At 38.0% G+C, this 18,474-nt stretch overlaps 1 protein-coding gene across 7 annotated transcripts in view; it reads left to right on the plus strand.

Annotated features, from left to right (window-relative positions):
• Positions 1-18,474, plus strand: part of ROBO1 (roundabout guidance receptor 1) — a 1,177,688-nt gene that overhangs the window by 1,078,427 nt on the left and 80,787 nt on the right. For all 7 annotated transcript variants that reach the window (XM_059720628.1, XM_059720629.1, XM_059720633.1 and 4 more), the window contains 6 exons: positions 8,661-8,785; positions 11,105-11,276; positions 14,754-14,959; positions 17,358-17,439; positions 17,592-17,760; positions 17,862-18,028. In XM_059720628.1, coding sequence (XP_059576611.1) covers positions 8,661-8,785; positions 11,105-11,276; positions 14,754-14,959; positions 17,358-17,439; positions 17,592-17,760; positions 17,862-18,028 — 921 coding nt within the window. The remainder of the gene's footprint in view (positions 1-8,660; positions 8,786-11,104; positions 11,277-14,753; positions 14,960-17,357; positions 17,440-17,591; positions 17,761-17,861; positions 18,029-18,474) is intronic.

Below are 18,474 nucleotides of genomic sequence, written 5' to 3' on the forward strand. Positions count from 1 at the left end.
TCCCTCCAGGATTACCGGTAGTTTAGGTACAGCAGTAGAGGTCTTTTGGCAGAAAATTACCTGTGGTGAAGTGTAGTGATGATCCTGTGATGATCCTGTAGTGACATAAGAAAGATCCTGTGAGGCAGATATTAATACCCAATTTTACAGATGAAGCACAACAGCAAAGGTGGGCTGGAGCCAGGTATAAATACAATGTAATTTTAAAGCTATTTTTTTTTTAGAAGAGTTGGGTTCCATGTAGGGACCAAAATGAAGTGGCCAAATATTCAAAAGTTTACAGGCTTTTAAGAACCAAAAAGGCCTCTGAGAGACTTGTGTGGTATGTGGACCTTGAGAGAGTCCTCTGCACAGTGATGAAGTTCTTCACCCTGCAATAATTAAGAGACCTAGCAGCATTTTGGTATGGATGATAAAGCTAGTGCAGGATTATTTGGTATACGCATTGCAGAGATCGAGCCACATGTGATTCTTCTAAGTGGGATGCAGAAAATCTTTATGAATTTAAGGCCTTTGAAACTTGTTACCTGTTTTCTGGGTTTCTTGGGGTATTTTTTGCTTGTGGTTTCATAGGATCATATTGAAAGTAGGGCTGGAAGGGAACTTACAAGGTCACCTATTCCAGCCCCCCCCCCCCCGCCCAATCATTATTCTAAATATTTCCTTTCCGGCCTTGTTATTTACACTCTACATTGATTTTTCTATTATCCTGTCACCTTTTTCATCATCACATAAGATACATTCTTACGTTGTTCAATTGTAGTTCCTTCTTACCACCTCAATAAATGACTCTCAAAATTTCATCTCACAGCCTGAAATATGAGGGAATATTGTAATCTTTAGAAATATAAATGCATATACTCCAGACTGGAATCACAGATCTGTTTTGTCTAAAATATTCAGAAACAAGTATAGGTATGTCTGCCATACTGTATTAAAATGATAATTGTACTACCTATTTGTACCTATTTCATGATACCGCTATTCACAACTAGTAGCACGATACCCATGATGTAATTTTACAGATGCCAGTGGAATTATTTATGGTTTAAATGCTCATCAAGAATTAAGGTAATGCAGTCTGGTCTCTTGGTGAACATAATTTTTAACAGAAAAGCTGAAAAAAATTAAGTTATCCTGTGTGTCTGCACTTCAGTAGCAACTGAAAATACCATTTCTGTATGGTGAGAAGAGAATGAGGGTGAAAAGGGATACTCTGATTCTCCAGTAATGTACAAAGTATCATTTTCCCTTAGCTATAGCATGAAGACAGATGAATGGCAGGATTTAAATTTTCTCAGATCTGGAGATGTTGCTCTTCCTTTCTTCCTCTGTAGAAAATGATACTTTACATGAATGACTGCTGATAAATGTGCATCTTGAGGATACTGAAGGTTTCAGATTGCTTTGATAAGATGAGAGTAGCATATAAACACAAACCATTGAAAGAGAAAGGAAACACAAAACATTGACTGTATCTAACTTCTATACTGATTCATATATTTTAAAAAGCCAACAAAGAACTACGTGGTATTTGTACTCATTTGTTCTTTGTGCTACCAAAGTCTATACAACTTAAATCTTCCTTATAAGAATAAAAAGCATATAATTGGCTTTCACAGCTTGTAAATGTGAGGAATGGAACATACTTAAGTAGTGAGAGAATGGAAGTTGTTTTTTTTTTAAGCAATTAAACTTTGAAATTAGGGGACAGACTAGAAAGTAAAGGACTTCTGGATTTTAGAATCTCTTAAAAAGAAGCAATAGTGAGAGTAGAATTGCTTAATTTTTATGCACACCGCTTCTAACATGTCCATGTTATTCTAGCACTTAGAACTTCTGCACCTTTTCATCTAGCCACTTCAGTAATCTAGCATCTTGCAAACAAGGGAGGTGTCTGCAATTTGCAGCTGTCCCACAATGCAACATTTCATCCTTGGGGACCATCCTCCACTCTACAGCTTCCCCTCTAGAACTGCTCTGGTTTGCCAAATGCATCCTAAATGCTCTGTGCCCCCTCCATTGCCCTGTCAGCCTGCTTGTAAAACTATTTTTAAAACCAGAATAAATACAGTAGAACAATAGGTTTACATTTGCATACATCTCTGTGGGGAAAATTACAGAACGTGCTATTCAGAAATGTAGGCATTACATATGGTATGTTGGAGCTATTTTTGGTCATCTTTGTACATCTGTCAAGTACAGTAGTTACTTCACTAACATCTGGCAACTGTACTGGTATGCAGTTTTGGGGCCTGAACTTGCAAACTCACACTCTTGTGAGTTGACTTATTGACATCAGCAATCCCATTGAGATAGATGGGTTTGCTGCCATGAATGAGATATTACATGATCACCTCATTAATCTGCAAAACACTTTTTAGTTCAGCAAAATTAAGGCATTTCTTCCACTATAAATCTCACCTTTAAAAAGCAGTAATTTCACTCTTCTGCTTCTCATGGTAACAATAATATATTTCCTGTTTTTTTTTTCCCTAATTGCTTTGTGAAAAGACATTGCAGATGGGGTAATTAACTTGTTTAATAACAACATAAAAAGTTCTGTCCAATAAAAATAAAGACTACTGCAAAATAATTTAACCTTTTTAAAATTATAATGTCTGTTTTTATAGCCAATTAATAAAGCTCAGACTGAACTCTTACTTTTTTAAGCACACAATACTCCTTTAATGGATCTGCTTCGGTTTTGCTATGAATTCTCACCCTTTGTCTTCACCACAAACCTGCGTCTTATGTGATGCGTTGTTTCAAAAGGGATTTATTTTCATACATCAGTATCCCTTGTGTTTTTACAGGTGGACAAAACATGCATTTACTTGACAGTTATTCTTAACATGCAATTGCAAAATCCTCTAGAAAAAAAAGGAAACTCAGTATTTGTAAGTTAACTTACTTTGTGGAAATGAATTGAGCAACCAAGACAGATTTGTATACATTAGAGGTTTCAAATGAACTTTGTTGTGCAGAATTAATGGGTAGGTTTGAATAACTATCAAAAAGGCAAACTTTTTCTCATTTTAGCATGCTTAAATTAGTGCTTTATCAGTGCTTCACAATTAGTTTCAAAATGTAAGAATTTCACGAACATTAATTTGAACATTGTTTTCTTATCAAACTCTTTTGACATGATATGTCAATTATGGGGGAGTTATTTGTTTCATGGAGATGTACGAATTCCAAAGTCTGTCATATTGTAATTTGAAGCAATTTGGACATCATATTTGTAGCTGTTTAGTTGAAAAAGGTTGTGAGGGGGCCCATATGCTTAAGAGTGGCCTGAAGTTCAACTTCTGAGATGAGTAGGGAACTATAGCCTAGAGACCCAGTGGGCCATCATTTGACCACATCTGACATGCACCCTTGATTTGCCTGCATAATACAGACAGAATTATTTATTCTACTTTTCCCTCCAGGAAATGGTGAATCTAAACATTAAAATGAAATCTACCATATGTTCAGATTACTTTCCTAAAACTGAAGATAATTTTTTTTAAACCTCTCCAGTCATTTCTTCCCTTCCCTTCTTTTCCATCCTCTCCCACAATAAACACCTCTACTTATCTTGAAAAGCATTCTGTATGTCATCTAGTTTTTATTGCATTCAGTTGGTCTACTCTAGAAGACACATTTTTTTAATACACTGTTCTTATAATTACTATTTATGTACACTTCATTTTCATAGCACACCTGCAGTCTACAGTATGTTCCATTTGTTTGGACAGGAAGCTTATATGTCTTGTGCCCAATGAGTTTTGACAGACCAAGTATTAGTTTCCTCCATGTGTTTTATCAGATGATGGCATATTGCAGGTGTTTACCAGCTCATTATGAAAATGTACTCATGCTTAACAGTAGTTATTTTTACTCTCTGTGGGAAAGAGTAAAAAGCAATAAAGAGGGTAAACCCCCCCCCCCCCCAATGGTATTGAAAGGCTTGAGATTCGCAGGATATGTTTAAAGAAGTAAATATGGATTGCTGCTTATTGCAGATGGTTTAGTTAATTATTTTATACCAATTACTCTGTATTTGATTATATTTTTTAGAATATACAATGGATTTTGGAAATATATGAAGTGGGTTTTGTTTTGTTTTGTTCTGTTTTTAATGCTAGTATATCGATGCTTACAAAATGCTTATAATTTTGAGGTAAAACTAACTACCCAGGAACAAACTAACTATCCAGGATTATAATAATTTTCAACTATGATTGAGAAGTATATGTTTGTATTTATATGTATATATTTGTGTTTCACTTGATTGCATCTTTGGATCTATATTATTTTGCATTAAATGTCTGTATTTGAATATGTCCCTAACAGTGCAGAAAGGAAAAGTATCAGGTGTGGGATAATTTAATTATCATATAATACACCATTAAATATACTTATGGACTTGAAAACTGAATAGTACAGGTTCTGGTATATGCAGTCATTATATACAATCTGCAAATTGGGACATAAGTGTAAGGGTATTCCATACCTCTTATTTTTAAATTAATTTCCTTTTAAATTGTTAGCTTAAAGAGAGCCTTTCCCATCTCAGTGGCTCCAAATGTTTTAGGAAGGGATGAAATGTCATCATTCCCACTGAGGAGAGGTTTCAAACAGCTTTACTGTGAAGAGCTCATCAGCACAGGGGAATTGGGGAAAAAAGGAATTAAAATATTTTATCCATGATCACACAGCAGTCTGTTGTCAGGGCTTGGAATAGAACCCAAGTCTCTTGAGTCATAGTTTACTTCCTTATCCATTATACTGGGCAGCTTCCTTTAAGAAATCAATAGGGAATCCTGCTTTAAAATTAATGGCATAACAGTTCTGTGTTTGTGCCATATTTTTCACATATCAAAATATAATTGTGCTTTCTAAGATCCTTACCAAGGATCCTGTTGGTTTTTATTTTATTTTATTCTTGGTTTGTTTCATATTTGTTTACTTTTATTTATTCCATGTTTTCTTTTTGTTTTGTTTTGTTTTTAGTTGTGTCTGGTAAGTTGAAATTTTCTTGGCCATCTTCTAATCATCGTGTCACTGTGACTGGAACTTCTCTTCCCCTTTCCATCCATACCCTTCCATGTCCTTCAACCAGTCAGCTTCCATCCTTTCCTTGTTTTTGACAAGACAGACTGCACAGAATAGATTCTGCAGGAAGTATGGGTAATTTTGTGGCAAAGCGCAAAGGTAATGGGGCAAATTTTTGTCTTTTTTTCCAGTTATGAATCTTAATTTTCACTTTTCACTTATTCCCACACATGTAAAACCTAATGTTTTCCTATATAATCAATTAATTTTTGTCTTAAAGATCCCAAGGACAGGAGGAAGGGATTCCCCACCCCCTAAATAGCTAATGGCTACATCATCCTGTATAGCAAGGGTTGTCATCCAGAGGTATGCATAGGGGGTACGCGCGGGCGGGGACAGAGTGCGCCCTGTGGCGTGGCAGCAGCATCTCCCCCAGTGTGTTCCCATACTTTGCGTCTTACCCAGGGGAGGGGTGCGCCTGGCATACCATAGAGCCTCCCCACCTCAGCTCACTCTCTGTGCCCACTCTCAAGAATAGCATGGGGGGTGAGGGCAGCGGTGCCCCTCCACAAGCCAAACAGGGGGTGGGGGGGCTTGCACGCGGTGGCTGCCACTGTCTTACACCACCACCATACCCCACACTGATTTCCAGCCAGCCGCACATGCTTCTCTGAGGGCTGCTGACAGGTGGCGTGTGGTTGGCTGGAGGCAAGGGCCATCAGCAGCCCACAGAGCCATATGTGAAACCAACCAGAAAGTGGCATGGTGGCAGCAGTAACTGCCGTGTGCGATTTTCCCCCCCCCTCACCCCCCCACCCCCAAGCATCCAGGCGGTGCCTGTGCGGCCCACTGCCCTCACCCCTCCTAACCCTGCTCCTGGGAGCAGGCACAGAGACCACACTCTCTTCCCTACCATTTTCAATCCGCCTCCCCCCCAGCCCCTTCCCTTTCCCCCGCCCCTTTCTCCTACACACACCTTAGCTGCTAGGAGAGGTGTCTGTGTGTGTGTGTGTGTCTGCATCTGCGTGTGTGTTTATGTGCGTGTGTCTTGCCTATTCAGCAGCAGCAGGCACATGGTGTCATGTGGCTCTTGGGACAGTGGCAGTGAGGTGCAGAGTCCAGCCTGCAGCAGAAGCTGCCTCTACCCTGCACACAGATCTGGAGGGCACATGCCCTGCGGGCTTCTGCCAGGGTGCACGCAGCGGCAGGAGCCGCCCCCACTCCCCGTGCCCCCCAGACGAGTCACTCTTGTGATTCCATCTGTCACTCTGCTCCAGCTGTGCAGTTTCTGCCCCTGTCCCACTCCCTCCCTCACCATGGGGGCCTCGGTGTGCCCCCCCCCTTAAAAACAAGAAAAATATATAAACGAGCCGAAACGTTGAGACAGAAAGGGTACACTTGTTAAAAAAGGTTGAAAACCCCTGCTTTATAGTGTAGTCATGACATGCCACACATATTTTACTCTATGAAAAGAAACCTAAAAGAACATTTTGGATTTTTTTTTTAATTATTCAATGCAGTGGTCATTATGTGTAGAATTTTCAAACTTGGCTGCCATAAAAACCATTGCAATTTAATTCTTCAGTGGTGGCAGCATTAGAGTAATACCCCAAATGTTTTTATAAATCCCACCCTATATAACCATCTGGCTGGCATTTCTACTCCCCTCTTCCCTCCTGTACAACAGTCCCTGAACAGCCCTTTTCAGTAATTTGAAACTAAAGGGCTCAGCTGCCTCTCCAGTGGTCAACAATTTAGTACCTTGTTTATGAATATGTAATCTCTCGAGTACCAGGAAATATTAATGCTTCAAGTATTAATGCACCAACACAGAATTTAGAAATCCTAAATTCCCTCTTTGTGAGTGAGGCATTTTGCCAGGGTTGGTGGAGTGTCAGCCCACCTTAAATTTGTGTTCAGTGCACCCAATGGGAATTCAACTTGCCATATAGGCATACTGAGAAACTGGCATACTCCAAGTCCCCAGTTGGCTAATACTCCCTTACAGGCCAGTGGAAACTACCCATGGGTTTCCTATCCTATTTGCAATCCTAAATTAAATCCCTTACACAGCTGTCAAAAAGCCTCCCTTCCATGATATTAATATTGATTGAATGTCTCCAGTTTTGGTGTTTTAAAAGTACAGTGGCCCCCATGGGTCAGTTTGACCTTAATCTTGTGTAGTTGCTCAGCAAGCCAGTTCAGCTGATGTTATAACATTTGGGTCCAAATATAAATCAGCCCAGTGTTTTCTCTAAGGGTTCCACAAAAAGGCAGGGGCCATATAGGAACAGTATATATTTTTATTCTGACCTAGATAGAGAGCATAGACATAACAGAGAGAAATGGATAACTAAAATATTTTCCTGCATTAAGAAAAAAAAGCAAATTGTCCAGAAAGGACTTTCGTAGTCAGAATAAGTCACAAATGTTTCATTCATATCTTGTACTTTAAGCTGCACCTCTAAACTGTTTTTAAAAGAAAAGGTCATATATAAAGGAAACTCTTTTAAAAAAAGAAAGAAATATAAATGTGCAGTTGTTAGAAGGCTGAATCAAAACATTCCCATCATTCTGAACTCAGACAAGAGGGGAGAATAATTAGGATTGAAGAGCTGATAAGAAATGACTCTCAGGAGTGTAAATAGAAAGTAAAAAAGCTTTAATGCAGTTTTTTTTCCAAGTGCAAGAAGGGGATAGCTTAAAAACAGATACTGGTATTTCTGGAGCAGCCCCACCAGTATGTCTAATTCTCTTGACTCTTTTTTAATTTAACTGATACAATTTTTTGACATTTTATTTACTGCTAGATGAAGTGTTGTTTTTTTTAAGGCTGTATAAATCAAACACTTTGGACAATGCTAGCAGGATGTATAATGTTAGGATGAGCAGATGTCTCAAATTTGCCTTCATTTACATATATATTTTGTTTGAACATGGCCTTGCCTATGTAAATGAAGGAAGTATTCAGCTCCACTGTTGCTTTAAATTCATTTCTCTCGAATAATTGGATTGAAGATGTTAAATGGTTATAATTTGCACAGTAACATTCTGGGGCTTTCCAGTTAAATTGAAATTTTTTGAGACCCTGACTATATCAAAAAATCTTTATTCAAGCCATTAAGTGGCTTTTTTTTCCCCTCTCTCCAAAGATGATGACTTAGAACTGGAATTCATAGTTATTCCATAGCATGTAACACAGGACTGGACAAATTGTGCTTGGGGGTCATGTGTAGCTTCAATATTTTTTCATATTGACTTGTGATTATTCTCCTCTTTTTAAAGCTTGATAGTGTCATACTTGTTCACCTTGGTATATGCTTACTTCTGTAGGTCATCTCACTCAAGTTAGTGGGACTTGCTTTTCTAAGTATTTGCCAACATGAATAAGAGATACACGATCTCGGACTTAATACAGTGGTATAGCAACCAAAGGAACAATCTTGAGCGCTTGATGTTGGGAGCCAAAATCTCCTTGTGTTGCATCTCTATATTAGAGCATTGTTCATAACATAGTCCATTTTACACAGTTAAAAAGTGGTGCTCAGGCACCCACCAAGTTTTTCTCTGGCTTTTAGTGAAGACTGCTGATATTAGTATATTTTTTCCTCTTTCAGAGCCTCCTCATTTTGTTGTGAAGCCTCGTGACCAGGTGGCTGCATTGGGAAGAACAGTGACTTTCCAGTGTGAAGCAACTGGAAACCCTCAACCAGCCATCTTTTGGCGGAGAGAAGGAAGTCAGGTAAAGCCAGTTTTTACTTTGCTTTCCTTGCCACTTTTTTAAAGCAATAATGCCAGGCAAGTGGAACACATTTCTTAATTCAGTATTTTTTTGGACTAGTCAGAATATAACTGCTACGCCTTAAAATGCTGGAACCCCATTTTAGTTGCAGCTATTACACATTATTCACATTTTAAAATGTATTGTTTTAGCTGGTTGAACAAAAAAGTAAAGCTATATTCGGCTCACTGTTATTGCTTTCCCCAGTGTTTAAACATTTGTATAATAAACAGCTGAAAAGCACACCTTGATTTTCAGCATTGTGTTTATTTTAAATTTTATTTACTATTTCATTATTGTGAAACACAGGTGTGATATGGATAGACTAGATCATTAGAGATATGGGTACTTAGAGATAGGACAAAACAAAACCCTCAATCCAACCATCACAAGAATTTGGATGCAGGTCTAATGCTGTAATTTGTGAAACTGCACTATTAGACCTACATATCACCAAAGTTTAGGAACTCATGAATCTGGGCTTTATGACTTCATACCACCCCAAAAATATAACTGTGGCTAACTAACATGCACACATATATTTTTGCATACTGCTGCATGGGAGTGAAGACGGTAATGGCTTGCGACTGACATGATTTACATTCTCAGCTCTGTCACTGGTCTGTTGGGTGGCCTAAGCAAGCTGCTTTTCCTTGATCCTTATTTTATATATCTGTAAAATGGAAATAACAATACTAAGCATGTAACATGCTTTGATATCCACAGATGGAAAGCACTATAGATGGTTTTGGTGATGGTAGTGGTTGTTATATCATTATGAAAGGAACTTTTGAATGGAGGGATGGCATATAAGGGATGAGTTTTCAGTGATTAATTAAATGGCTCTTAAGCATGGCAAACCATCACATATTTTTTTAACAAAAGTCCAAAGCTACCAGTACATATCTAGATACTGGTTCCTTAAGTCTGTTTGTTAAATATTTGTATAAATATGCTATAGCAAGATAAATACTTATCTGGTTTCCTCTAGTTGTAGCTGATAATATAAATAGGCTGATATATGCTGTGTCTTTTTCAAGGGTTTGAGTTGTTTGTTTGGTTGGGGGGTTTTGGGGATGGGAGGTTAGTAGTGTTTTATTTATTACAAAATCTCTTATTTTTCTGGATTGAATGGAAAGAGATGGTGGATAACTGTTTCTTGTATTTATATTGTAGTCAAAGAATTATTAACCTGCTGGTTTGGGGAATTTCTGTAAAAAAACAAAACAAAAAACCCCCGAAAAAGCCCCAAACAAATGCAGTCAGGTGAGAAGGAAAAATGAATCCAGCGTCCATGAACTTTAATTATTTTTTTCCTTTAAATTTTTGAGTCAGCCGGAAATTGGAAACCAGTGTTTGATGTAACACATGTGACTCATTGGGGTTTCAACTCTGACTTTTGTAACCACTGTTTGTAGCTTACCATGTAAATTCATACCAAAACTGCGCCAAGGGAAACTGACACAGGGCTTCATTATAAATCATGTCTGATTATAGAATAGGAAAACAATGATTAAAGAGCCTAAAACCAGATCATTAAAAAAATGTACAGCACATTCCTGTTACTTACTTTCTCCATTCTTAGGGCATATAAAAGTTAGAATGCAAATAGGTAAACCACCATCTTTTTAAATTTATTTTTTAAAGAAAATTATTTTTGCTGTAAGAAGTATGGTGGCTTTGATCCTGAAAGATGTGCAAGCTATACATTTCATGAATATTACTTACTGTGTGCACAGACTACCACAGTTGTATGTATATTAGGTTATTTCCATGGGCTTTTTAAGTTGGTAAGTAGGTACCTTGGGCACACCTACACATGAGTTTTAATGGGCATCAGCCCATTTTAATGTGAATTAAAGCATCATAAAAAAACCCCACTCGCTTTTACTAATGCACATTAATATAGACTAACACACCCTTTTCTAGTGGCTCACAGTGGACATACTAAATTTAATGTGCATTAGCAAAATGCGTTAATGAACGTGTAGACATGTCCCTTGACAATGAATATTGGATTGGGCCTGTAAGGTTTATGCACATATGTGTACACAAGTAAACCTACATTTTCATTGGAAACATGTCCCAGCAGTGCTGTTTGCTTCATGTAACACAGTGATGATATGTTTAAAACAGGTATAGTAGAAATCTTTTGTAAATGATGAGTTTATATTAATGAGCTTACATATGATTTCATATATTAAAATAAATTTACCAGTGTGTTTCTATTTTGTCTAACCCATGTCTTTCCTCCCTCTCCTGATTACATACATATTTTAGAATCTGCTTTTCTCATACCAACCGCCTCAGTCATCCAGTCGCTTTTCAGTCTCCCAGACAGGTGATCTCACTATCACAAATGTCCAGAGGTCTGATGTTGGCTACTATATCTGCCAGACTTTAAATGTTGCAGGAAGTATCACCACAAAAGCCTACTTGGAAGTTACTGATGGTAAAGTGAAGATATTTATTTTGCCAATACCAATTTTGCTTGTTTGTTGTTTATTTGTTGTAAACCACAGCAATGAACCACAGCAATTTTGATGACTTGTCTGTTTTGGGTAAAAAGGATTTGTATCCTAATGCACTGTCCATGATGCCACTTGTCCTTGTTTTAAATTCTCAGTGTGGTTGTTGAACTGCACATTATGCCATTGTTCCTTGAGCTGTTAATGTCTGCTTTAGCTCTGTTTGTTAATTTAATTCATCTTTAGTTTCTCTACATTGTTCATTTTTGGGTGACTATTTTGTACCAAATTGCTTTCCCACGTTTAAATCTTCCTTGGCCTTTCACTAAGTACCACAGTGCCTGCTCTGTCTCCTAGGATTTAATATTTCAACTTGGAAGCAACAAAGGTTAACCAGTACTCTTCATATGAGGTTCTCTTATGGGAAAGTCAAGGGAAGAATTAAGTTCCGGTCACTGTGAATGGAAAGCCACTTGAAGCTACAGACTACTTTTCAGAAAAGCCTGGAGACTGATTTAAAAAATGAAGGATCTATTTGGATTATGGGCTCCAAAAAATGATCCACTCGTGTTCACTATAACTTGTCCAATGCTAAATAATAATAATAATAATTCTAGCTTCTAAGGAGAGAAGGTCTAACTGGATTGGGATCATTTGAGCCAAAAAAAAAAAGCAGGGAAAGTAGTTTAGTAAGCAAATAAATTTGCCGTTTACAAAACTGGAGGCAGTCCAGTAGAAGCAGCATAATGTGAACTCTGAAGAGAAGCTGACTGCTAACTTCTAACCTCTAGAAGAATGGGTTTTGGGCTTTGAATCCTCATGCAATTTCCTAACTGCTGGCAAAATAGCAAAATCATACTCATTAAGCTAGATTTAGCCCAATTCTACTGGAGAAAAGCTCATGGATACAAGAGGAAATGTAGAGGCAAGAGGAAGTAGGGAAAGAGATCTTCAGCGAGCCTTTCCCTGAATAAAACAGCCCCACAACATTAGAAAGAATCAAATAAGTCACCATAAACAAGTGCTTATTACATTGGCTGTACATAATTCTTATTCTGTGTAACACAGGGGCATAGTATTTTTTTTTTTTTCATTTTAACAAAAGCAGCTTGCCTCTCTGCTAATCCATAAGCATAAGATAAATTAAGTGGCAGTATGCAAACAATGAAATCATGAAGTCATTCCCTCTTATCTTAAAGTCAATGGAAGTTTCATTGACTAGAACTACACTGACAGTGTGCGGGCCGGGAGCGATCTGGGCCCTTTTGTGCACGCGGGCCGTGGCCAGCAGCCCGGGCACGTGGGGTCGGAGAAGACCAGGGCGAGCTAGAATTAGTCACAGACGCGTAATGGTTGATTTAAAGATTGTTTACTTACACTAAAGGTGGTCGTGGTGTAGGCTGGACAGTTTTCCAGGTACAGCTCCACTTAAATCCTCGTTAGAGGACTGCGACAAGTTCGCTCTCTCCCACGGAGTTGTTGAAGCTCCGTGTTTGTCTGTTTCTTGTGCAGGAAGGGATACGTCTAGGAATCTATCGGCGACGGGGAGAGGCCAGAGGCTGGTCAGGCCCCTGTTGCCTTTTAAGAAATATGTTGGGTCCGTAAGGATCCGCAGTGCTTAGAGATCTTCACGCAAGGCGAAGGTTTCTCTCTCACTCCAATTTCTTTCCCTCCGATTTCTCTCCAACTTGGGCGGAAACCACCCAAGCTCTTTATACGGCTAGCAAGCCAATCGCTAGCTGCCATGTGTGCATATTTTAACGTGAACCAATAATGTGGCTCGAATTTTCATACAAATGGCGGGAACTCTTTGCACCGTGCATTTCTTAGATGCAAAAGAAATGCACCATGCAAAGAAAGCTACAAATTGGCGGGAAATTCTCCGTTGCACCGGGGTTCTCTTTTGCAGCAGAAAATTCCACCGTGCAAAGAAGCTGCAATTTAGCGGGAAAATAATTTAGCAGTGCCAAAGCACACACAAAACAAAAATCACAACTTTGGGTTGTGACAGACAGAACGCAGGTCAACTAATGAACTTAGGGAGTGGCTACATGAGTATATATCATTAGAAAGTCAGTTCTGCCAATAGCAGCAGAGTCATATTGATACGATCTGTGATAGACTTTATTCTTAAGTGCTTCTCATCCTGTTTCTATGTTAGGATACTGTTACAACTCTTAACAAATCAAAGAGTATCTTAGGTAAGTTATTACGATGAAGTCAAAATGAATGTATATTATGTAAAAAAGTATCTCCGAGAAAAAGATTATAGTCTGTTTGTATTGTACCTCTCACTCCTGTGGACCCAGAACAATTTATCAACATAACAAACTGAAATACGAACTACTTAGAGAATTATCTCAGCCATGTCTGGAGACAAAGTTGTTAACAGCCAAAAAAAAGTGTAACAGTACATCACAGCAGATTAGGATGGCAAGTAAAGAATAAATTATACATTTGAAATAACAGGTGGCTTTTGGCCAAAATGGCAATGTGAAGATGCAACTGTTAGTATGTGGGATGTTTAATGATCACAAATGATCATGATCTCAGTTTTATATTTCAGACTAACAAATCAGCTCTCAAGTTGCATCACCTCCCCAGCAAATGCTGTTTAAAGTTATGGTTGTTTTAGAGTTTTAATTCATAAGAGGATATCATGAGGTAGGAGTTGAAGCTGCTGAAGAACCATGCAATAGCTTTTACTTCTGAAGAACTTGATTTTTCTTCTGGTAAACACAATTACATAGATGTCTCCTCTTTGCAGGAATAATAACAGTTAATTTATACTGAGTGAATGATTAAATAAAATAATTTGAAATAGTGTGAAAGAGTCTTATTCTTGTTTTAAAGCAGCACTGACAGATTAATTCATCACAGAACTGAGAGTAAGGAAATGTCAGGCACATTTTTTTTTAATTGAAGAAGAGTGATAATTTTTCAGTCATCAAATCTGTGCTTATTCCATCCAACCTTTGGTCAGCTTTCTACAAGGAAACAGTGCATGGTTGAACTAGAAATATAAAATAAAAATATACTGAGAATGCTGTATGTAGCCTTCCCCTCTAGTCTTTTATTTTAGTGATAAATGCTGCAAATCACCAGTTGAATAGGTCTTCTTTGTTGTAAGAGAAGAACAAAGTAAACAGCGTGCCATTGCAAAGAAACGAGGAAGTCTTTCCTCATTTCATTATCACTCCTAAGACAGCAGTACTGAGAAGATGCCAATACGTAATACATGAAACCTCTTTTCCTACTGAAAATAGTGTATATCATTTTAATATTCTGTAGCTGTGCATCATATTAATTCACCCTGTCTTGAATAATGCATGTCTCCAACTTTAATTACTTGTTTAATTATCTTTAGTTTGTTTCAAAGCCTCAAGCAACTGCTGCTGCTTAGATGATTAGAAAATTGCTTCCAGTTGCAGAAATCCATTTCCTGTTGTTTCTTCTGGCAGTCATTGCAGACCGGCCTCCCCCAGTCATTCGCCAGGGTCCTGTAAATCAGACTGTAGCAGTGGATGGTACTTTAGTACTCACCTGTGTGGCCACAGGTGCCCTAATGCCCACAATACTCTGGAAAAAAGATGGGGTCCTCATCTCTACCCAGGACTCTCGCATCAAGCAACTGGAGACAGGAGCATTACAGATCCGCTATGCCAAGGTAGCTTGCTTGAAGTGGCACCTTTCTCTTTATTTTGTTTTGTTCCATTTTGGTTTTGCCTCAGGTTATTTTATGTTGCAATTTCTAATTTTAGAATTAATGAAATGTTAAATAACAGTATTAATATCATTTTAATTTGATGCTTAGTGCCTTCAGATGGTTCATTATCTCTGCTTAAAATACTTTGGCTTATTATTCAGCTTTTGGCAAATTACTCCAGATTTCATGAGGAAAAATACTTCTAAGAAATACTAATAAAATTACTTTATATCTCTAACAAACACGTGGGAGGAACCTTTTATCATAGTAAAATGAATCTTTACCTTGTTGGGAAATAAGCAAGGGCTTCAGCCCTCTATTATATAAAATGGAGTTGATAATTCCACGCTGTAAATATAACTTTACTCAATGTCCTTACAAAACGTCCTTTTATAGCATCATTGTTGTTTCATTTTTTCCCAACTTCATAAATAAGATTTCAGTTCTCTGTCAACAGATGTTCCTATATAGTATCCATTTTCACTGGGGGTTTTTGAGATTAAAAATTATATATGGATATATAGCATAAAGTACATAGAAGGTAGATCTTGACAGCATAAGCATTTTTTTAAGTAATTAAGCCCCTGTCTTTGAATGGCTTCCTGGAGAACTGGAGCAAGATACTGGGTCAGTATTTTTGTTCATTCCTGACAAGTATATTAAACCTCATAAAATATTGTGAAGTTTTACTCACACCTGTTCTTACCTTGTATCAGTTTGTGCCTTGGGACATCAGACTTTGTAAAAGTAGGCTGGGTGTATGATTTCTCACCCAACAGTACTTTAACTGGAGATTCTATGATTACCTGATGAATCGTTCTTTAGGTCAGCATTTGAACCTTTGATGTTTTGATGATTCTGAGTTGGGGTTTTGGGTTTTTTTTCCCCTAGATCATCCTTTCAGACTGAGATATGAGTGAACTCTCATTTTTGAGCATAGTGTCTTAGGAGGGTGATTAAGTCACAGAAGGGGGCATATAGTCCAATGTTCAGATTTTGGTGATAATAGCATGTGCAGGCTCCTTGTATTTGGTCTACCAAAGACTAAAATTCACCCTAATGTAAGAGAAGGTCTATGAACCACTTAGACTAAGTACAGAGGGTAAAAAAACCCAAGGCTGAATTGATTCAATCTGCACAGGTTAGTCTAAGCTGCATAGATTGAACCAATAAGCAAGTAAATAGATATTAACTTTTGATTCTGGAAATGCAACCACACTTACCATGGCTTAGGCCAGGAGCTCGGAGGAGATAGAGCACAACTTGCTGCTTGGGTGGAGCAGACAGCTTGAGCCAAGCCCACCTGCCCAACCTGCATGGCAAGTGCAGGAGAGATGTAAAGCATGCAGGGGGGCTATGAATTAACTTGAATCTGGAGGGGGTCTGGGTCAGAATTTCAATAAACTGATTTAACTTAAATCAATTAAGTCTGCGCTATATCCATCCAGGTTTATCTTAAACAGTTTTTGGCCATTTTGAAAACTTGGGACATTTAAAAAATGTGTTTCAGAGCCACACTAATTTAAAGTGCTCATGTGTCACATGTATCAGCGGCGCACTGTGCCTCCAAGTCAAGAAAATGGCAGCGGTGCACTTTGAACTAAAGCACATTGAGCATGTTTTAGTTCAGAGCTCACTGCTACCATTTTCTCAACGTGGAGGCACACTCTGCTGCTGGTACACATGATGCGTGAGGCTGCCAGAGTGTATCAATTTATGTGCTCCAGCAGACTTGATTAATCAAATCTGTTCTGATGTGCTGGATTTGCAGCACATCAGAGCAGGCTCTCTGCATGTGTGAAACTGCAGAATTTCGATAGATTCTCCCTCAGGCTTTTTGGATGTTAGTACCTAGCCCTGTTGTGTTACAGATTTGAACTGGTTTCGGGTCATTTTATCGGTGTGATTTCTGTCCTTAGCGTTAAGGCCTATTTCAAGGGTTAGAGTCATGCTATTGCTGAGGTCCTATAGCTAAATCAATACACATGTATTTAAGAGAGTACTAAATTCATAGGGAGTTTTCAGTTCATAGTCAGTACATATTTACCTTGTTGATATTAATGGGAGTATTTCCAGGTAAGAAGTAAGTGTAGAGTGCAAGATTTGGTGTGTAGTTCTGTGTCACAAATAAAAATATGCTAGTGTTATGCAGTGATATAAACACTGCTGAATAAATATTCACTGGTTTTTATTTTTCCATGAATGAAGGAAGGGCTGATGGGAAGTTTTTGGTTGGAAGTTTCTGAATTATAATGCATTTATCCATATTCATGGAGGGAAATGCAGATCTGTAATTACTTTTCTAACCCGCTGAGTGCCTGATTGTTTAAAATATTTATTTTCTTCTCTTCCCACTCAGCTGGGTGACACTGGTCGGTACACCTGCGTTGCCTCCACCCCAAGTGGTGAAGCTACATGGAGTGCTTACATTGAGGTCCAAGGTAAATCAATTAGGGTTTCTCTTGGTGGAGAAAAATAAACCATAAAATAAAATCAGAAATTAAAATGCAATTGCTATCTGATTTTGTAATAAATTGCAGTACAGATGCTCACATAACTGAATACACTGCTGCTTTATTCCCTTCTTTATTAGAATTTGGAGTTCCAGTGCAGCCACCAAGACCCACTGACCCAAACTTGATTCCTAGTGCGCCATCAAAACCTGAGGTCACTGATGTCAGCAAAAATACAGTAACGTTGTCATGGCAACCTAATTTGAATTCAGGTGCAACTCCAACCTCTTATATAATAGAGGCCTTCAGGTATTATGAGTCTCATGTGATCTGATTGCACTTTCATTTATTTATAATGTATTGTGAAATAAGCCTGTGCTAACCTGCTCTTGTCTGTGTTTTGTCCTTAGTCATGCATCTGGAAGCAGCTGGCAAACTGTAGCAGAAAATGTGAAAACAGAGAGTTTTGCAGTTAAAGGGCTGAAACCAAATGCAATTTACCTCTTCCTGGTAAGGGCAGCTAATGCATATGGACTTAGTGATCCTAGCCAAATATCTGACCCAGTAAAAACACAAGGTAAGCCTAAATACTGAAGCACTGATTTGCCTACCATTTCTGTAATAATTACATTAAGCTATGTTACATGCAGGATTATCTTTATGATATATTTTACATGACATCTAAATATTATAAAATATACTAGACAGTAAACTTCTATTGCTCTGAAGCAGTATTTTCGTATAACATAAACTCTAAAAGCTTTACCCTATGGGATGCTAATAATTTTTATTCTGAAATAATTATACTTTCTATAGCGACTCTTGTTAGCAACATAACTAATTGTTAGCTTCATAAAGTTTTCGTTTGAATACTGCAGAAATGACATAATCATGCCTCTGTGTGGCTATTCTGAAAAGTGACTCGAGCTGTGCCTAAGATTCTATAGGAGAGACTATAATATTATATGGTATATTATGCATTACGGAATTTAACATTTGGAGGAATTAGGGCAGCACATGCAA

Source organism: Alligator mississippiensis, chromosome 1 (genome assembly GCF_030867095.1).
Source record: "Alligator mississippiensis isolate rAllMis1 chromosome 1, rAllMis1, whole genome shotgun sequence".
Lineage (NCBI taxonomy): Eukaryota > Metazoa > Chordata > Crocodylia > Alligatoridae > Alligator > Alligator mississippiensis.